The sequence below is a fragment of the Odontesthes bonariensis genome, chromosome 22, assembly GCF_027942865.1.
Source record: "Odontesthes bonariensis isolate fOdoBon6 chromosome 22, fOdoBon6.hap1, whole genome shotgun sequence".
Lineage (NCBI taxonomy): Eukaryota > Metazoa > Chordata > Actinopteri > Atheriniformes > Atherinopsidae > Odontesthes > Odontesthes bonariensis.
The window spans coordinates 2,309,476-2,332,349 of record NC_134527.1 but is presented as its reverse complement, the minus strand read 5'-3'; the positions used below and the strand labels follow the sequence as shown (position 1 = coordinate 2,332,349).

General features: G+C 38.8%; 1 protein-coding gene across 1 annotated transcript in view; it reads right to left on the bottom strand.

Moving 5' to 3' along the window:
* Positions 1–22,874, bottom strand: part of dcc (DCC netrin 1 receptor) — a 368,701-nt gene that overhangs the window by 27,257 nt on the left and 318,570 nt on the right. The window contains exons 26-27 of the mRNA XM_075455474.1: positions 14,998–15,147; positions 9,213–9,515 (exon numbers count right to left, since the gene is read on the bottom strand). Coding sequence (XP_075311589.1) covers positions 9,213–9,515; positions 14,998–15,147 — 453 coding nt within the window. The remainder of the gene's footprint in view (positions 1–9,212; positions 9,516–14,997; positions 15,148–22,874) is intronic.

Here is a 22,874-nt window from a genome sequence, read left to right as displayed (position 1 = left end):
TAAGGCAGGTTTTATTTATTTTATTATTGTAAAAGTCTGTTGCTCACAGGCTTTTATTTTGTAAAAGTCTGCTGCTGTCTGCTGCGGAACCGGAAAAGGAAGTAATCAACGGATCCACCAAACATGGAGAAGGGTACGGAACTTGTACTCGGCCATTTTCATTTCAGGGGCGTCCCTGAATATCTTCAGAGAAACCTTTGGATACCCAGCTCTTCAGAGAGCATCTCCTATCCTGCACTGACCCTGTACTTCCCTCTGTGCCTGCACTCTATCTCTGTCACCTCTAACAGAGTCTGACTGGTTTCCTTCTACGTAGCTTATTGTTAGCTTTGATGCTAACTGAAATGCTAAATCCTCGTCTGTAAGTCTCTCTGGATAAAAGCGTCTGCTAAATGCAGAAACACAAACATACAGAAAATGGAGGGAAATGAATGAGTCAACTGCATATTTTCAGTCCAATAAACACGATTAAATTCTTTAAACTCGTCATTTTTACTTCCATGTTCAGGAAACTAAGGATTTTCAGTCAGTTATCCGGTCAATTTGATTTGGGTCCGAATGATTTCGTGGACCTTCTGACCTTTCCTGCTGCACCACCTTCTGGTTCTAGTGTAACTGAGATGGTTATCATTAGAAAATAAGGAAATGTCAAAAGAAAATTAAATCACCTCTCTGCGTGTCCTTTTGTGCTCCTTCATATGCCAAAGATAAGCAAGTCAAACAATTTATCAAGCTTCTCACTGCTCAGAATGCATCTCCTGCAGGTCAAGAAACGCACTTAAAAACATCCATCACAGCAGGCTCAGTCTGCCTCCAGCTGTGGCCGTAATGTCTTTTCTCAGTATCAGACCACGCTATTAGAGCTTCCAGCATTAAACCACACATTCAGGCCAATTTAAGTGAGTAACTGCCCACCATCAGATGGGCTTTGGAGGTTTGATCTGAGGAGTAAAGAAAGTCTCAGCTTATGAAATTAGGATGATGAGGGAAGTGGTGATCTGCCTCAGCTCTGTAAGTCTCTCTGTAAGAGTCCTACCAGATGTTTCTCTGCATGAAGACAAAAAGGTCAGAACACCCGTTTAACTCACTGGAAGGGAATAGACGCTAATACAGATACTTTCTTTCATGAATGCCAATAAATGACCACTTCCATCGTGGCATCTCTAACCAGGGCTGTGTTCAAAACTGCATACTGCATACTGCATACTACATACTGCATACTACATACTACATACTGCATACTACATACTACATACTGCATACTACATACTGCATACTGCATACTACATACTGCATACTACATACTACATACTGCATACTACATACTACATACTGCATACTACATACTGCATACTACATACTACATACTGCATACTACATACTACATACTACATACTGCATACTACATACTACATACTTCCATACTACATACTGCATACTACATACTTCCATACTACATACTACATACTACATACTAATCGATCAGACAGTATGCAGAGCGTTTACCCACAATGCATTTCGCTCCTGCCCGAGCCGAAATCAGCCGGCCTGAAGCTGATTTCCCTTAAGCTCTAAACTCTGTAAACTTTAGCAACATTTGAAACATTTTCAGGTGAGAAAGTAGTCGTTTAGATCCCCAACGTGTTGAAAACCTGACAAAATACCGGCTGTTTACAATTTTGTTCCCACGAATTCTGCGCTACTAAAGCTAGCCGCAGTGAGCTAACGCACTTCCTGTTATTTTCACAAAATAAAATACCCGTTGCCTTTTATCATAGGGAAAGCCATTACCATACAATTGGTGCTTTTGTTTTGAAAACAGGAAGTGAACCTACCCTCGTTGTAGCTAGCTTGAAACTGCCGTTTTGACAGGAAATGACGATCGGCGACGTCACGTTACGTTGCATCTTGGGTAGTTTGAGTATGAGTTTCTATATCCTGTTAATATCCTGTTAATAACCTGTTAATATCCTGTTAATATCCTGTTAATCAGCCTTTGTCCTGTGCAGCTTCACATCAGATCTATAGTAGAAACCTTTAGTCCGTCCACATCTTTCCTCTGGGCTCCCTTCCTAATCTCCCTCTTCTTTTCCCTCTTTGCATTTAAAGCATGAAAACATCTCCTTCTTTTCACAGACGGACTCGTTTAAGCCCAGAGAAACACACACAAACAGGACCAACAGTGAGCATCAAGTCTGTTGTTTCCCCCCTGGAGGAGGTGAAGGGAGGAGGCTCGATGGGGGTAGCACTGCCCAGCTCTGGAGCGCTGTGCTCTGGGGGGGAGGTGGGGGGTCACGGGGGGAGTGCTGAGTCTCTGGCAGCCGTTGCCTCAGGCTCACCATTTCTGAGCAAAAGGTTTCCAGGAGCTAAAAATCAATGTTAATCTGAGGCCACCTGGGCATGTAAACAGAGCCATAATGGAACTGTACACACACACATATATAAAGGTGATGCACACCTGCAGTCAACAGGAAAACACACACACACACACACTGACCATGTTTTTCCTCTGCTGAGAATCAGAAAGACATCCAAGAGAAGGAAATAAAAAAAAAAAAAAAAAGAAAAGCTAAATAAAGAGCAGGTTCCTTATCATCGTGTTCTCTTTTCAAACTGGCCGGATTCAGCCGGTGCTTTGGAGCTTATGTCCTTTCCAGGGTTAAAGGTGGCGGATATATTCTTACTTTCCATCAGCTCCCATCCAGAGGAGCTAACAAGCTCTCCATGAGCCATGATGCAGGTAGAAAAAGATGAAATATTGTACTTTTATACTGATGTGTTAATATACTTGAAACATATTTAAATACAGTCTCAGGTGAGTAAGAATACTGGCAAATATTCTGATCAGTCCGAGTCTTACTTCACTCATTACACCATCGTAATTAGGGCTGGGCAACGATTAAAATGTTTAACCTAATTAATCACATGATTTCCCTGATTAATCACGATTAATCGCATTTGTACGCAAAATCCAAAAATGAATCCAAAAGTAGCGTATAGCTTTTAGCATTTAGCTTTATTTTAAATGTGCTGCCATATGAATGAAAGTGCCATAACATTTGTTGTGCAAACACACTTTTAACATCAGCATCTTTCTGTAGTTTTTATGTAGAAGCCTCGCTCCACTGTCTGTTTCCTTGAATGACTTGCTGCTATCAGTTGTGTGTTTTGCCTTTAAGTGATATTTTAGACTGGAACTACTACGCTGAGAAGACAATTCAACTTGGCTGTAAATGCAGGAGGTTTTTTTTAACATTTATTTTGAAATACGTGCTTTTATGTTGAAACCAGTAAAACAGGAAGTAGCGCCGGTTAGCTCCGTTAGCTTCACACCTGTAGCGGTGATGTTAGCTGCTAGTTTATCTTTATTTTATTCCTCCATGCTTGGTGGTGTTTGCTGTAACTGTGTGAATGTGATGCATAGGAGAAGTGGAAGTTAAAGAATCCTAGTTCTGACCCTGCAGATTGCCTCTGGGGAATGACTCTGCCGTTGGTTGAGAAGCAACTAAAGTGGCCAACATTACTTTGATTATTTATTGGTACCAGCGATAATGCTAAGAATGCTATTTCTTTAATGATTACAACAACTAATGTCGTATTTTACTCTGTTTACTCGAACATGTAGTTCTACGGTGTTGATGTGGCGTTAATAAACATCTGTGAAGAGAACCGGAGTCTCGCATCCAATCAATGGGCGGCATATTGGCAGCGTTTACAGATGACTTTGGTTCTGTCGACTCCGCCGTCTGGAAGAACTTTAACATGAAAATGGCCGAGTAAAAGTTCCGTACCCTTCTCCATGTTTGGTGGATCCGCCGATTACTTTCTTTTCCTGTTCCACAGCAGACAGCAGCAGACTTTTACAAAATAAAAGCCTGTGAGCAACAGACTTTTACAAATAAAAGCCTGTGAGGAACAGACTTTTACAAAATAAAAGCCTGTGAGCTGCAGACTTTTACAAAATAAAAGCCTGTGAGCTGCAGACTTTTACAAAATAAAAGCCTGTGAGCAGCAGACTTTTACAAAATAAAATAAAAAAACTGCGTTAATGCGCGATAAAATATTTATCGTAGTTAAATAATTAACAAGTAAACGCGCTAATAACGAGTTAACTCGCCCAGCTCTAATCGTAATGAAACTTTTTCAACTGCTTTCTTATGTTGGCACACGATGGGATCTACTGCAGCCGAGTTTTTATTCACCAGCAAAGCAAATTGCTTCTGCAATCTGTTAAAGCCACAAAAAAAAAAAAAATAGAAGTGAAATGGTTCCACTGACTGGTTTGGAACAAATGAACTAGGCTGTGCAGAGAGAGTGAGGCACAGAGCTGGAGGCTGTGATTCAGTAGAAGTAGTTAGAGGAGTTGGAATAACCCCGAGGAAGAAGAAAACAATACAATGAATAAATAAATGACTTCCCTGGACATCCACAACTGTAAAACGGAGAGCTCTTTTTCAGGGACTATTTCAAACTCTGGGGATGAATCATGTCTGTCAGATGGATTTATGGTTTGTCAGCTCAGAACGGAAGCAGTCGGTGAGTCATATTATCTTCCTGTTTGCCAGGTCAGTCAAATCTTCTTCAAAACAGCCAAAAACCACCTCGAGCGAACACGCTCTGTTTTTCATCGTCACATCAGGCACGTCGAGAACATCTCCGACAGCCCGCATTAGCACCACAAACAAAGAAGTCGTGGTTTTAAAACGTAATTTGACATTTCGACAAGATTCTTCAAGGGAAAGAAAATGGCCGACAGGTTTAATTTGGTAATCGTCCAAAATCAGTCATATTTTTCTCAAAATATTTCTTTTTTTTTTTTTAATTGTATGTTTATTTGGAATGGACATGAGAATACATCTGCATGACTTCACTAGTCAAGTTAAACACATATGACATTCCAGTTTTTCTTGTTTTAAATCCAGAACATGAGTTGCATCATTCATCAGGGCACATGAGTCCATGGAGTCTCAAATCGTGGGTCAGACTTTGATTGTCCCTTTCGGAACCCATTCTCCTATGATAACATAGAGAACTGCACAGGAGTAGCATCGGTGGAAACACAGTTAACCCTTTAAAGCCCGTGTCGATAAATTGCCCAAAATAAGTAGAGCCAGAGGAGGCTCACAAGTTCACTTACAGAGAATTCTGATATAACTTAACGGTAGGAAGAACAGTTACAAAACTATGTACAGAATAAAACATGGGGGAGGGGTTCCCTGCCGCTGCTGTCTTAGAGATAATCATCAATAATCAGGAATGGGAATCGAGAACTGGTTCTTGTTGAGAACCGGTTCCCAGTGTTTCAATTCCTTGGAATTGTTTTGCGATTTTGCAAACGATTCCCTTATCGATTCCAGTGGGCGCGAATGACGTCACCACGCAACGTTGGGTGGCGAGTCCAGCGCAGCCAGCAGCCAACAGTAAACATGGCGCCCAAGCGGTACAAACGCTTGAAAGTTTGGTTACACATCCCTAAAAAAGACGACAACAGGGCAACTTGCAAAGTGAATATTTCACCAAAGGGAGGAAATACTACCAACATGCAATAACTATGAATGAATGTCGCGTTTTCGATCCGCTCCGGACTAACGTTGGTGAATCTGAACCCAGCAACGTTAGCAACGTTAGCATGTCCTCGGCTAACACTGCAGGTCACTAACTAACAAACACTGCCTATCATGTTAGCACCATTTGCCTGATTGTAAAAGCAGCTGTCAGTAACGGTTAAGGTTAAATGAATGCCTTCTCAGGCATTACATTTAGATGAAATCATGAGAGACAGAGCCTGACTGGCTCAGAGCCAGAGGCTGGTGGTACTACCCCCAGTTCACCTCTACCTCCAGCTTCTCCTTTCACCAGAGCAGGAAGAGTTAAATTACCCAGGCCAGGATAGACCAATGTGGACCTCACCGTTGTTGGGTTTGTGAGGTCAGGACTCGTGTTACTTCTAAACTAAACAAAGTTGATGCTAATCGACCGGTTTGTTGTCCTTTTTCTCCAAATGAGAATCGATAAGGGAACCGACAAAGAACCGAATCGTTAAGCAGAATCCAAAATGGAATTGGAATCGTAAAAATCTTATCAATTCCCATCCCTAATAATCAGTCACAAATAAAATGAGTAAATCACAAAGCAATATTACCAGAGAGATCAAATGAAGTCTGCTCTCGTGGGGGCTATGAATGAAATCCAGCTGTTCCGGATTTGATCAAATTTGTCCTTTCGGAGTCTTATTTGGTAGGTCAATTTTTCCATCCTAAATATCTCCAGAGTAATTCCAAACCAGTCATCTAAGGTAGGCTGAGTCGGGCTTAACCATCTCCTTGTAATTGTTTTCTTACTTGCCACCAAGAGTATTAGTAGCAGCTTTATCTCTCTCTCCTACATTTAAAAAAAGGAACATGACCCAGGTATAGGACATCAAAACTCAGGGGTGTTTGAGTGTTAAAGACTGTGCTTAAAGAAGCCTGGACATCCCCCCAGAAGACTTTTACCTTAGGACAATCACAGAATATGTGGAAGTGGTTAGCAGACCTCAAACATGGCATAGATGCACCTTTATATCTCTCCTGATACGCTGTCTTGAAATATCTAATAATATTCTTCCAGCAATGCTCTCTCCAATCCATGGAGCTGGATGTTGTCCACTGGAAGGACCAGATGTTGCCCCAAGCCTCCTCAGAAATCCCAATCCCCGATTCCCTTTCCCATTCATCTTTAGTGTAAAGAGTGTTATTACAATTGGCGTTTGAAAGAGCTGTGTATAGTCTTGAAATTAATTTAGAAGGGATCGTGGTCCTGGCATTTTTCAGAATGTGGTAGAATTCTGATTCAGCATCTGAAAACCCAGTTAGTTTACATTCATGGTCACTATAAGAGCGTAATCGCAGGTATCTTTCTCAATATATTTCTGTCAATATTTCAGAGCAAAGCTGGAAAAACAAGTGACCTGAGAAATGTCTTATTTCCACCAGAAGGAAACAGTTTTGTCAAACCAATTGGTTCCTTGGGAGGAGAAGAGAGACGTGGACATGTGGAGAGGCAGACGGGGAGCATTAAGCCAGAGAGAGAGAGAACAGAGGGAGGCCGGGTCAGAGCACATCCGAGCCTCTGGCTAACGTCAAGGCCATTTACAGTATATCAAATAAACACACACACAGTGTGTAGCACCCCGAGGCAAACGCATTTAGCTTCCCTGAATAAAATATCAAACATAGTGTGAGGACTCAGAGGAGAATTCAGCTCAAAAAGTACCTGGAACATGACAGAAAATCAGCAACAAGCTTGAGCCTCAGGAGCTGCTCCAGAGGGCAGAATTAAAGGTAATTAAATGAGACAAAACTAACAAACTAATTCCATCATGTCATCTTTGTACAGAAGGCTGTTAACATTTAATAAAACAAGACGATAATTAAAGATTGTGGGGTTGCTACTGGGAAGTTTCCAGTGTTCAGACTATAAGATGTTTTATTACTGTGCAGCCAAGCTGCTGCATTATAAGCAGAAAATGTGTTTGTTGTTGTCTTGCTGAAATAAGCAAGTCCATCCCTGAAAAAGACTAAACTGCTTTATGTGGTTCAGAGAATCAAGTTTTCAGCCTCATTCCCTGGGTGTAGACATTTCTCTGGGTTCTCTAAATCTTTTGCATGTTATCATGATTCATGAACGATGAAATGACCAAATTTACACTGAAATCTGTTGTTCTTGAATTGCTGATCCTGCATGATGAACCCTTCCCAGCTGAAAGCCTCTCTGGGATAATCTTTTTATAATCTGTTTTTTTACACAACTGTTTCAAGTTGTTTGAAATGTCTGAGGAACTCTGGCATCGTCATCATCATAAGATCATGTATTTAAAAAAGTGTCAGTCTCAAGATTTTAAATTGAAATGCTTTTAAATTAAATTCCATAAATTCATTCTGCTTTTGGTTGTATTTTATCATGTTTCAACTTTTTAGGAAACAAAGTTCTGAAAAATTTTAATTTAAATACATTGTATTTAATTCTATATTATATTTATATATATATCTAGCTATATAATATTATATATATATATATATATATATATATATATATATATATATATATATATATATATATATATATATTTATATATATATATATATATATTTATATATATATATATATATATATATAAAATATATAATAAGAAAAATGAAAAATAAGAAAAACTACATAAAAAGGTCTCAGTTTCAAAATTTTAAATTGAAATGCTTTTAAATTTAATTCCATAAATTCATTCTGCTTTTGGTTGTATTTTATCATGTTTCAACTTTTTAGGAAACAAAGTTCTGAAAAATTTAAATACATTGTATTTAATTATATTTATATATATGTATATATATATATATATATATATATATATATATATATATATATATATATATATATATATATATAACAAGAAAAATGAAAAATAAGAAAAACTACATAAAAAGGTCTCAGTTTCAAAATTTTAAATTGAAATGAATTGAAATTAAATTCCATAAATTCATTCTGCTTTTGGTTGTATTTTATGCCGTTTCAACTTTTTAGGAAACAAGGTTCTGAATTATTTAAATTTAAATACATTGTATAAAATGATATAACATATATTTAATATAATATATAATAAGAAAAATGAAAAAAAAAAACTACATAAAAAGGTCTCAGTCTCAAGATTTTAAATTGAAATGCATTTCAAATTAATTCCATAAATTCATTCTGCTTTTGGTTGTATTTTATTCTGTTTCAACTTTTAAGGAAACAAGGTTCTGAACAATTTAAATATAAATACATTGTATTTAAAATATATATTGCTTTTAATTTCATTTAAATTATTTTATTTGTTTCTCTTTATATTCTTTTATGTATTTTTAACGCTTCTTCCACCCCCTGCTGCGATGCTTTTATTTCATGTAAAGCACTTTGAGTTGTTTTGTACATGAAATGTGCTACAAATAAATTTGATTTGATTTGATATATAATAAGAAAAATGAATGCAATGACTTTAGAAAGAGGCAGTCAGCCACACTGAGTGCTGAGAGGATCCCATTGAGTAACATCTCGCCTTCTTTATGGTTCTTAATGAAAACATCCTGATGGAGGAACACATGATCAGCACCTGGACTCAGAGAGGTGGGATTACTGTGGGCTGAAAATAAAGTGGGGGTGAAATGATGAGACTATAGCAACCATCGGGCCGCTCTCACCTGACTGCGACATCATGGAAGTGTACACCTTGGGGTCGATGGTGCTCATGGGCGGGGGCAGCAGTGGGTTGATGAAACTCCTCAGCGGATGGGTGGGCCGGACGCAGGCCGTCGGGATGGTCCGGTTGCTCCCCGCCTGGGCCTCCTCAGCGGTGGCCGGAGCGGCCGGGGCCCCCGGGACCGGACCAACAGGGGGGGCGTGCTCCCCGGGCGGGGCGGAGGAACCAGGAAGGTGGGGCGCAGGCTGCTGGGGCGGAGGCTGCTGCTGGAGGAGAGGATTGGTGGAGGCGTCTGAGGGCATCGCTGAGGAGAAAAGGAGAGAGGGAACAACAACACAAACCAATTAGTCTGGATCACTGTGTCTCTGGCAGAAAAAACACTGAACAGTTAACAAACAAGACATGAAAATTCTTTTTCTGTCACAGCACACAGAAGCTCGCTCCGCTTTGATGAAGCCAGAACTCGCTGAGAAGATGCGCCACTTCTGTGCAAATTACTGGAGCTGCATGTTGGGAACATCAGTGTAAATATACTGCTGAAGGATGCGGCTCTGCTTTGGTGTCACATGACCTGCGAGCCTCAAAGTCCCATTCAATGTGTCGATTCATGCATTATAGATAAAACCGGGACGTTTGGAAACAACCGGCTGCGTGTTCTCCCCAAAACAAAGCTTAAAAATATCTGAAAGGCTTTTATTAGGGCTGGGCAGCGATTAATTAGATTAAAATGTTCAATCTAATTAATCACATGATTTCCCTGATTAATCACGATTAATCGCATTTGTACGCAGAATCCAAATCCAAAAGTAGTGTATAGCTTTTAGCATTTAGCTTTATTTTAAATGTGCTGCCATATGAATGAAAGTGCCATAACATTTGTTGTGCAAACACACTTTTAACATCAGCATCTTTCTGTAGTTTTTATGTAGAAGCCTCGCTCCACTGTCTGTTTCCTTGAATGACTTGCTGCTATCAGTTGTGTGTTTTGCCTTTAAGTGATATTTTAGACTGGAACTACTACGCTGAGAAGACAATTCAACTTGGCAGTGTTTACAGATGACTTTGGTTCTGTTGACTCCGCCGTCTGGAAGAACTTTAACATGAAAATGGCCGAGTAAAAGTTCCGTACCCTTCTCCATGTTTGGTGGATCCGCCGATTACTTTCTTTTCCTGTTCCACAGGAGACAGCAGCAGACTTTTACAGAATAAAAGCCTGTGAGCAGCAGACTTTTACAAAATAAAAGCCTGTGAGCAACAGACTTTTACAAAATAAAAGCCTGTGAGCAACAGACTTTTACAAAATAAAAGCCTGTGAGCGACAGACTTTTACAATTATAAAATAAATAATAAAACCTGCGTTAATGCGCGATAATAACGAGTTAACTCGCCCAGTCCTACTTTTTATATTGTGATTGTTATATTTTGTTATGTAAAAACTCCATACGCGACTAAATTAATTGAATTTCTTTATTTCAAGAAACACTGAGAAAACAGATGAAGGCTGGGAGAGTGACAGGAGAAGTGAGAAGGAAGAACAAAGTCTGAAGATGTTCAACAACTAAATGAGGAATTCTTCTTTCCGCAAACTTCTAATCAAACCACAAAAAAGTGTTGGTGTCTGCCTTCCTGAACAAAATGTTTCTGTGTTTTCTTTTCCAGCTTCATGCATCTTCAAAACTTTTCCAAACCACCGAAACAACATTTAGGATGTTAATGTTCATCCAGTTTGGGCAAAAAAGACGAATAATGAGAGCTACTTTCATGGATTATTGCCATGATTACATAAGTAAAGCTTGTGAAAGAAGCTGTATTTGCACTCGTACTAAAACCCCTGAATTATGGCTGCTGTTGAACAAAAACATGGCCTCCTTTTTAAGGTGGGAGACACTGTGATGGTTGAAATCTTCCCCTCCGTTCAGAAGAGAGAAACGAGCCCGACGAGCCTCATCTTTTTCCTCATAGAGAAATATATCCAGAGATCCAACAACGTCTCAGTTGTGGCAAAGCAGGCCTGACGCCTCTGTTTTCATCAGCTAAAGCAATCAAACGCTGAACGCACCGGAGGAAATGGAACTATTGATCACCGGCTGGCAACATTTATGAGGAGAAAGGGGAAAAAAGAGGTGAAGATAATTCCGCCACCTGTCTGAAGTGAACTGGGGTTCAGCCATCTTTTTTTGTGAAGAAGTGCAGAAAAAACGTCCCAAAAGGGTCGTTTCTACTTTTACTGTTGTTTTACGGATGCTGAAATGTGATGAAATGTATGATAACTTAGCATCACTGCAGTGGGAGGAACCCTGGAATAAAAACAGATGATGGGAATATAACAGAGTTTATCACAGTTTCCTGCATAATAACACTGTCTCTGGTACTCTGGGACACACGGTCGGCTCGATCTCTCACTACAATCAATAATCGGCACGGCTCATCGTTGTACGTCACCGTGAGTAAAACTTCTACCATTACTGGTTTTGTCCCCGCTGTTCGTATTGTATCTTTTAATCTATATTTCAGATTAATTAGCCGTCCCACTCATCCCCACTGTGTGCTTTGCCGGAGGCTCCGAAGCCTCTCGCTGCTGTTGTTAAATCACAGACACCAGCCAACGAGGAATTAGCCACTCATTGAATTACTGAATTAGTGCTTCCAACCACGTCATTTAGCATTTAGCATTTAGGCTAAGGCTCGGATACGACGGGCACCAGTCTAAGTCCTGGAGTAGCAGTTTATTAGCTTTGTTCTGAAAATATGAGAACATCTGGGAACAGCTCTCCATGTAAAGCAGAGATACTCATTGTGCGGCTCCTCAAGCTTTAATCAAACTTTATTTATAAAGCACTTTTCATACATTAAAAATGTAGCACAAAGTGCTAAGTGAAAGTATTTTATCTGCAATCTTCACTTTTAAATGAATGAATTAATGATTATTTTTAATGGTTTTTTTTATTTTTTATTTATTTTTAATGATTTTATTGCCTTCTTGTGATTTTATGTACTTTGACTTACCTTATGTACGAATTGTGCTCTATAAATAAAATTGCCTTGCTTTGCCTAATTGGTGGCTCGCACTCTCATAGCAGCTTATAACAACATGGTAACTATAACAATACATTTATTCAAATAACACACAGTGAATACTGCACAGTATTAAGTATTTTTATTCAGTTTGTGTTTTTGTAGTATTAAGTTTTTTATTAAGTATTAATTAAGGCTTAATGGTTTTTCCTGAAGGTGGAACTGTTAAACCTGGCAACGCAGCCCGCTTAAAGGAGAACTCCGGGGCATTTGAAGCGTGTTTCCATTGCTAGAGGTTGTCAAATACTGCTAGTAGGACACAGAGAGGTCCAGATCTGTGCTCCCTGTGTGGAGATCGCTCTGTCCGCACAGCATGTCATGCGAGGCTAATACGTGGTGGCTAAGGGGCAAGCGCTAACCCTTCCACGTAAAACAACAACTTGCACACTGCAGAAACGTCACACCACTTTATAACCCATCCGACAATAAAGTCACAAGCCTTACCATCAAAACCATATGCATGGTTCTCACATTACTGGCATGGGGACGTTACAAAACAACTTTATAAACAGCATGTAACTCACCGGCTGGTTGTAGGCTCGCGCATGTGAAAGCCCAAAAGAGTCAATGGACGATAATCCCAAATACAAAACAATTATATTCTCTAGAAAAACTGCATTCAAGTATTTAAAACATTACAACAATACATGCCCAGTAATATTCTTGTAATGTTTTAAATACTTGAACGTAGTTTTTCTAGAGAAGATAATTGTTTTGTATATGGGATTATTCTCCATTGACTCTTTTGGGCTTTCACATGCGCGAGCCTACAACCAGCCGGTGAGTTACATGCTGTTTATAAAGTTGTTTTGTAACGTCCCCATGCCAGTAATGTGAGAACCATGCATATGGTTTTGATGGTAAGGCTTATGACTTTATTGTCGGATGGGTTATAAAGTGGTGTGACGTTTCTGCAGTGTGCAAGTTGTTGTTTTACGTGGAAGGGTTAGCGCTTGCCCCTTAGCCACCACGTATTAGCCTCGCATGACAGGCTGTGCGGACAGAGCGATCTCCACACAGGGAGCGCAGATCTGGACCTCTCTGTGTCCTACTGTCAGTATTTGACAACCTCTAGCAATGGAAACACGCTTCAAATGCCCCGGAGTTCCCCTTTAAACGTACAGTATTGATTACTGCGGCTCCACCGATGCTATGAGAAGACGGAGAGATCTAAAGCTGCGCCTGGTTATTATTCAACACAATAAAAGCAGTAAAACGGAGCTGGAGCAGTCAGCTGATTCATAAAATATAACAATTTAATGATAAGAGTGGCGTCCACTGATAAAAACAATCAGTTAGGAACAGTGTTGAGTACTCTAATTACTTTTATCGAGTAACGTAACGTTCGTTTCGTGCGTTCGGTAATCAGTAACTTAGTTATTTTAAAAAAAAAGTAATCTGTTAAAATCCCGACTGCAGCCTGCTTTTTGTCAGACATTTCTGCGCCCTGCTGCTGACCTACATTACCTGAGTGTGAGCGTCTCGAACCAAAGTCAGCGTTTTCATCGTGGAAGTACGCACATTATTTTCAATTCACCAGCGAAAAGGACAAGAACAACAGTAACTCTCTGTGTTGGTGAAAAGTCTTCTTCTGCTACGTTTCAATCACTACTCAGAAGAGTAAATGTAAGTGGACGAAGGTAAAGTGTTACTGTTTTATTGTTTTAATATTGTTATTGTTGTTTTTGCATTGTTCTTGTGTTTTATGCCTTGTATTTTGTGTTGTACAGCACTTTGTTTCAGTTAAAAGGCTTTATAAATAAAGTTGAGTTTAGGCCTGTGATACTTGAATAGTATTTTCATAGTTCAGCTATATTTGTCATTCGCCTGCTTTATTGTTCGTTTTATTCGGCATTTTTGTTAGATGGTTGATTGGTCGTTAATTCATAAATGGATCTGAATCTGCAACCTGTTTACCTCAGATTCTGTTTTTAATGCACTTTCATAACTTTTTTTTTCTTTTTTTCTTTATTTGTTTATTTAATAATTTATTATTATTATTATTATTATTATTAGTTAGTAGTAGTATTTATTTTTTTACTAGAATTGGTATTATTGTTGTTGTTATTACAATCATTGTAAAATATTTAAAAAAATGTTGAGCTACTTGACTAATTTGAATTTCCCCCATTGGGGGATGAATAAAGTATTTTTCTATTCTATTCTAACTGCATCATATCGGCTGCCTGGGCTGAGTACCAAACGTTGGGCAACTCCTGAATTTTGATCACATGTTCTGTGATTTAAAAAAAATAAAAAAAATAAAATGCTCTGTGGCATATAACTGACTGTCTTTGTTGTTATTGTTACCCTGCAGAGTTAATGTGGTTGGATGACTGATGTTATTCATGGTCAGGACATCTCTGTGCATTTAAAGCAGGCCGTGTGCAGCACTTGCGAGGCGCTGCAAACGGCTTTTCATTTTCTGTAACGCAGGAGTACTCTAACGCGTTACTTTTATTAAAAGGTAACGCTGTAACGTAACGGATTAGTTTTAATTGATAGTAACGTTGAAACCTAATTAACTGATTTCCAAAGTAAGTATACCCAACACTGGTTAGGAGCTACCAAACATTCTGTGCTTCTGTATTCTACAAAGTGATGAAATGTAGAAGAAACTGAACCCTAAAAGATCTGAACTGAGACCAACAGCATCTTTTCCCAGTTATAAATCTGTAGCTAAATACGCTGTTTCCAGAGTTTGTTGGTACCTGGTGTGTACCCTCTGTCCACGGTCAGGCTGGGGAAAGGCATCGACCTCAGGCTGAACTTGCTGTGAGAGAAGCCGCAGGAAGGCGAAGGCAGAATCCCGGCGTACTGAGAGGAGTCCAGAGCAGGTACCGGGATGGCACTGACCACCGCTGGAACAGAAAAAAACAGAAAGCAAACCAGGCTGAGACGGGGCCCATTACTGAGATACACAGAAATCCATTTGCTGTGTCCTGGAGAGTCCCAGAAGGCCAGAGAGGCAGGGTCTGTAACCTCAGACAGGCTGCCCATCCATTACAGGGACAAAACAGAAAAGCACCCACATTCACACTGAAACCAAAGGTAGAGTCCCTGAGTAAAAGCAGCGAAGTCTTTGGATTTATGGGGGAAACCAGAGCACCAAGAGAAGACTTACTTAGACACAGGAAGGACATCCAAACTCCACTCAGAGGTTTCAGCCTTCCTGCAGTGAGATTTCTGCACAATGTGCACCAAATAAATGATGAAAACACACCGTCCAACCCCAGAACACATGTGGAAAGTGACAACTCAGAGCCAAGAGTCAGTTAACTGAGGCAAAAAGATCCATAAACCAGGCTGCCATGGTACCAGGGAAGGGAAATGTTAAGAATTTAGCAATTCCGGTTCCATTATCGATATGCTAATCGATTTGGTTCAATTATCGATATCGCTAACCGATTTGGTTCAATTATCGATATGCTAATCGATTTGGTTCAATTATTGATATGCTAATCGATTTGGTTCAATTATCGATATGCTAATCGATTTGGTTCAATTATCGATATGCTAATCGATTTGGTTCAATTATTGATATGCTAATCGATTTGGTTCAATTATCGATATGCTAACCGATTTGGTTCAATCATCGATATCGCTAATCGATTTGGTTCCATTATCGATATCGCTAACCGATATGGTTCCTTATCGATAATCAATTCGGTTCCATTATCGATATCGCTAACCGATTTGGTTCCATTATCGATATCGCTAACCGATTTGGTTCAATTATTGATATGCTAATCGATTTGGTTCAATTATCGATATCGCTAACCGATTTGGTTCAATCATCGATATCGCTAATCGATTTGGTTCCATTATCGATATCGCTAATCGATTTGGTTCCATCATCGATATCGCTAATCGATTTGGTTCCTTATTGATATCGCTAACCGATTTGGTTCCTTATTGATATCGCTAACCGATTTGGTTCCTTATTGATATCGCTAATGGATTTGGTTCCATTATTGGTTCTCTTATCGGTTCTCATCCAGTTATATATAGTAGAAATGTCTTTGGTTGCAGTAACACTTTAATTTCAAGTATGCACCAACATTTTATCTATTTTCTCCTCTGACATTTCACTTTTCCTGCCTCCAATGTGATCACAGCTCTGCAGGTGGTGCAGCTGGCCCTAGTTTTGTCCTTTTTGGTGAAATATAACCAAACTTTGGAGCGCTTCTGCCTCGCCGCCATGTTGGAAACATTCTGAGACAACATACGAAGCGTCAGACGTCAGCAGAGCCTATAAACGGGATCGTTAGACAGGAGGAATCGAACTACTAGTTCAAATCTAGGCTAAAAACCTACTTATTTAAGATTGCTTTTAATACCCAGTAGCATGATGACACTTTTATCTTATTTGATTTTGTTGTATTTTATTGCTTTCACTTTTCTTTAATTTATTTATTTGTTTTTACTTCTTCTTCTCTTTATTTATTACCTGCTGTAAAGCACTTTGGTACACCGTAAGGATTGTCTGTAAAGGGCTGTAGAAATAAAATACATTTACATTTACTAGGAGCCGGTTCTCGATGCCCATCCCTACATGGCTGTAATACAGTAGAGAAACATCCAGAAAGCCAGATGTGGGAGCACCTCCACGGCTAATAAAAGGAGTCAAAACGATCAGCAAATCAGGCCCACACAGAACAGACGGGACTGTTGTGATGATGGCAGAGAACAGGAGTCAGAAAACTGAAAACTAGGCGTCAACAACGTGCAACTCATTTGTTTTTGGTTACACATGAAAACACAAAGAAGATTACACCGAATCACACGGAAATTTAAACAAATCAGCCTTTTTTTCCACTGAGAAGCAACATTACCCACGATGACAAAGAATTACTGTACATCAGGGTAATTACAGCGGGCAAATTCTGCGTTAGAGGAAGAGTGTTTGCTCATCACATAATCCCGCCCCGAGAGCCCAACTCTGAGACAATAAATAAGAGAAAGCAAATACAGTGGGAGCGGAGGAAGGAGAGGCAGTCGCAGAGGCAGTGGGGGCAGAAGGAGTTCATGTTGTGACCTTGAGAGGAAACTGCAGGGAGGTGAACTCGCTGAGAATGATTGCGCTGCCTCAGGTCCACCGTAAACAAACTCACGTCTCCTCCGGCCTGTTCAGGAGATAAGAGGCGCCCCTCACTTCTCCTGTGTGTGTGTGTGTGTGTGTGTGTGTGTGTGTGTGTGTATAGTAAATCCTTTTTTTGTCTTCTTTAATGCACAAGCAGTTATCCTCCCGAGTGCTGATAAGTTCAGGTTTTGGTATTCAGTGAATAACATCGACGGTCTGCAGCCCAAAAAAGATTTCCTATTAGATTAAAAAAGAAAAAGATAAGTGAAATGGTATAATTATTTTTAATTGCAAACTTTGCATAAATCAGTGTTCTCTCGTGATCAAATCTGGGGATTATTTTAACCTCAAAATGAAGAAGAATAAAGTGAACTTTTATTTTGATCTTTTTATATTTTCATTGATTTTTTATTATTATTGATTTTTTTATTTATTTAGTCTATTATTATCATTATTATTATTATTATTATTATCATTATTATTATCATTATTATCATTATTATTATTATTATCATTATTATTATCATTATTATCATTATTATTATTATTATTATTTAGTAGTAGTATTTTTATTAGAATTGGATGCCTCGTCAGCCTCGGCACCTGGAACATCACAACAGTTCAGACATTTTTCTGCTATCTGTTTATCACATCATTCATGCATCTTTTACTTAATGCACTTCATTATTTTTTATTTTTATTTTATTTATTTACTAATTTATTATTATTATTAGTTAGTAGTAGTATTTTTTATTAGAATTGTTATTATTGTTGTTGTTAATATACATTCATTTTAAATATTAATCATTAATAATTTTTTGAGCTACTTGACTCATTTGAATTTCCCCCATTGGGGGATGAATAAAGTATTTTTCTATTCTATTCTATTTCTACTTCTTGTGGTTTGTGTTGATGGTTCCTGTTTTCAGCGATGAGAAGTCTTATTTAGATGCAACTCAGCCGGATTTAAGCTAAACTGTGAGCAGAAACAGCGAACCCATCAGTTCAAAACGCACTCATCTATCCGACCGACACAAGTGGAACGAGTCCAAAGCCTTATTTCAGCTTCACTGATACTGAATATCAATAAGCATTTATAAAATACAGAAATACATCAAATGAAATTACTTAAAATTTAATTTAGCAGAAAAATGTAAATCAACTTTCCACTAAATTAATCCCAGTAATTTTTCCACCCCCCTGCGGCAGCTTTGCCCTGATTTAAAAAAAGAACGATGACCAGTTTATCTTTAGAAAATGGTGATGATCAGAATCCGTCTTACTGGATTAATGCTGATTACAATTTCTGCATATGTTATTCAGCATAATTACACATAATAAGGTGTTTAAACATCATAATGGAGAATGTTCCAATATAGCATCACATCTTTTCATGTCCTGATGGTGTTTTATGGTCCCAACATTTTACATTTTACCAACAGAAGTCCAATTTTTTGTCCGTCTACCTGCTCAGGTGAGCTTGAATCTAGTTTTTTGCACCAATACTGCACATCCAGATGTGATACAAACTCTGCAGATGTTGCTGTTTTTCATCAGGAGAGTCCAACAGAGAGTCTTCTTCTGCCTGCTGAGGGCTGAATATCCTAAACCCTGGTTAATGCTCGCATTGATTGGAGAGTATTGATAACGGCAGGGTTGTGATCAACAGATTTAGGATGTGTGTGTGTTTGGTTCTGAGCTGTTTACACCATTTGTGCTGCGATCCTTTAAGCCGAAGAAGAGTTTGATTCCAGCAGTGAAACGACCAGAGATGAGCAAGTCTGCTCAATACACGTATTGACAGAGAATATCGATGAGCCAGGTGCAGAAAGGCCACAGGTTAACGGACGTGTGTGTGTGTGTGGGGGGGGGGGTTAAAGGTCAAATACAAGCGGATCAGGATGTGATACAAATGAATAGAGAAATAAAGAATTTAACAAGAAAATCAGAGATAGAAGTGACAGATAAGCTTTGTGAAAAGAGATCCAACAGTTTGAAATAAGAAAAAACTGACGAATTAATGGAGAAAGAAGGAAAGCCGACTGTAAACAAACAGACTGAAGCTGTCAGAGCGGAAACTAAGGGAAAGAGACTGAAAAACAGACTGAAACTAAGGGGAAAGAGACTGAAAAACAGACTGAAACTAAAGGGAAAGAGACTGAAAAACAGACTGAAACTAAAGGGAAAGAGACTGAAAAACAGACTGAAACTAAGGGGAAAGAGACTGAAAAACAGACTGAAACTAAGGGGAAAGAGACTGAAAAACAGACTGAAACTAAAGGGAAAGAGACTGAAAAACAGACTGAAACTAAAGGGAAAGAGACTGAAAAACAGACTGAAACTAAGGGGAAAGAGACTGAAAAACAGACTGAAACTAAAGGGAAAGAGACTGAAAAACAGACTGAAACTAAGGGGAAAGAGACTGAAAAACAGACTGAAACTAAAGGAAAGAGACTGAAAAACAGACTGAAACTAAAGGGAAAGAGACTGAAAAACAGACTGAAACTAAAGGGAAAGAGACTGAAAAACAGACTGAAACTAAAGGGAAAGAGACTGAAAAACAGACTGAAACTAAAGGGAAAGAGACTGAAAAACAGACTGAAACTAAAGGGAAGAGACTGAAAAACAGACTGAAACTAAGGGGAAAGAGACTGAAAAACAGACTGAAACTAAAGGGAAAGAGACTGAAAAACAGACTGAAACTAAGGGGAAAGAGACTGAAAAACAGACTGAAACTAAGGGAAAGAGACTGAAAAACAGACTGAACTAAGGGGAAAGAGACTGAAAAACAGACTGAAACTAAGGGGAAAGAGACTGAAAAACAGACTGGAAACTAAGGGGAAAGAGACTGAAAAACAGACTGAAACTAAGGGAAAGAGACTGAAAAACAGACTGAAACTAAAGGGAAAGAGACTGAAAACAGACTGAAACTAAGGGAAAGAGACTGAAAAACAGACTGAAACTAAAGGGAAAGAGACTGAAAAACAGACTGAAACTAAGGGGAAAGAGACTGAAAAACAGACTGAAACTAAGGGAAAGAGACTGAAAAACAGACTGAAACTAAGGGGAAAGAGACTGAAAAACAGACTGAAACTAAGGGGAAAGAGACTGAAAAACAGACTGAAACTAAGGGGAAAGAGACTGAAAAACAGACTGAAACTAAAGGGAAAGAGACTGAAAAACAGACTGAAACTAAGGGGAAAGAGACTGAAAAACAGACTGAAACTAAGGGGAAAGAGACTGAAAAACAGACTGAAACTAAGGGGAAAGAGACTGAAAAACAGACTGAAACTAAGGGGAAAGAGACTGAAAAACAGACTGAAACTAAAGGGAAAGAGACTGAAAAACAGACTGAAACTAAAGGGAAAGAGACTGAAAAACAGACTGAAACTAAGGGGAAAGAGACTGAAAAACAGACTGAAACTAAGGGAAAGAGACTGAAAAACAGACTGAAACTAAGGGAAAGAGACTGAAAAACAGACTGAAACTAAGGGGAAAGAGACTGAAAAACAGACTGAAACTAAGGGGAAAGAGACTGAAAAACAGACTGAAACTAAGGGAAAGAGACTGAAAAACAGACTGAAACTAAGGGGAAAGAGACTGAAAAACAGACTGAAACTAAGGGAAAGAGACTGAAAAACAGACTGAAACTAAGGGGAAAGAGACTGAAAAACAGACTGAAACTAAGGGAAAGAGACTGAAAAACAGACTGAAACTAAAGGGAAAGAGACTGAAAAACAGACTGAAACTAAGGGAAAGAGACTGAAAAACAGACTGAAACTAAGGGGAAAGAGACTGAAAAACAGACTGAAACTAAAGGGAAAGAGACTGAAAAACAGACTGAAACTAAGGGGAAAGAGACTGAAAAACAGACTGAAACTAAGGGAAAGAGACTGAAAAACAGACTGAAACTAAAGGGAAAGAGACTGAAAAACAGACTGAAACTAAAGGGAAAGAGACTGAAAAACAGACTGAAACTAAGGGGAAAGAGACTGAAAAACAGACTGAAACTAAAGGGAAAGAGACTGAAAAACAGACTGAAACTAAGGGAAAGAGACTGAAAAACAGACTGAAACTAAGGGGAAAGAGACTGAAAAACAGACTGAAACTAAGGGGAAAGAGACTGAAAAACAGACTGAAACTAAAGGGAAAGAGACTGAAAAACAGACTGAAACTAAGGGGAAAGAGACTGAAAAACAGACTGAAACTAAAGGGAAAGAGACTGAAAAACAGACTGAAACTAAGGGGAAAGAGACTGAAAAACAGACTGAAACTAAGGGGAAAGAGACTGAAAAACAGACTGAAACTAAAGGGAAAGAGACTGAAAAACAGACTGAAACTAAGGGGAAAGAGACTGAAAAACAGACTGAAACTAAAGGGAAAGAGACTGAAAAACAGACTGAAACTAAGGGAAAGAGACTGAAAAACAGACTGAAACTAAAGGGAAAGAGACTGAAAAACAGACTGAAACTAAGGGGAAAGAGACTGAAAAACAGACTGAAACTAAGGGAAAGAGACTGAAAAACAGACTGAAACTAAGGGAAAGAGACTGAAAAACAGACTGAAACTAAGGGGAAAGAGACTGAAAAACAGACTGAAACTAAAGGGAAAGAGACTGAAAAACAGACTGAAACTAAAGGGAAAGAGACTGAAAAACAGACTGAAACTAAGGGGAAAGAGACTGAAAAACAGACTGAAACTAAGGGAAAGAGACTGAAAAACAGACTGAAACTAAGGGGAAAGAGACTGAAAAACAGACTGAAACTAAGGGAAAGAGACTGAAAACAGACTGAAACTAAGGGGAAAGAGACTGAAAAACAGACTGAAACTAAGGGAAAGAGACTGAAAAACAGACTGAAACTAAGGGAAAGAGACTGAAAAACAGACTGAAACTAAGGGGAAAGAGACTGAAAAACAGACTGAAACTAAGGGGAAAGAGACTGAAAAACAGACTGAAACTAAAGGGAAAGAGACTGAAAAACAGACTGAAACTAAGGGGAAAGAGACTGAAAAACAGACTGAAACTAAGGGGAAAGAGACTGAAAAACAGACTGAAACTAAGGGGAAAGAGACTGAAAAACAGACTGAAACTAAGGGGAAAGAGACTGAAAAACAGACTGAAACTAAGGGGAAAGAGACTGAAAAACAGACTGAAACTAAGGGGAAAGAGACTGAAAAACAGACTGAAACTAAAGGGAAAGAGACTGAAAAACAGACTGAAACTAAAGGGAAAGAGACTGAAAAACAGACTGAAACTAAAGGGAAAGAGACTGAAAAACAGACTGAAACTAAGGGAAAGAGACTGAAAAACAGACTGAAACTAAGGGGAAAGAGACTGAAAAACAGACTGAAACTAAAGGGGGGAAAGAGACTGAAAAACAGACTGAAACTAAGGGGAAAGAGACTGAAAACAGACTGAAACTAAAGGGAAAGAGACTGAAAAACAGACTGAAACTAAAGGGAAAGAGACTGGAAAAACAGACTGAAACTAAAGGGGAAAGAGAA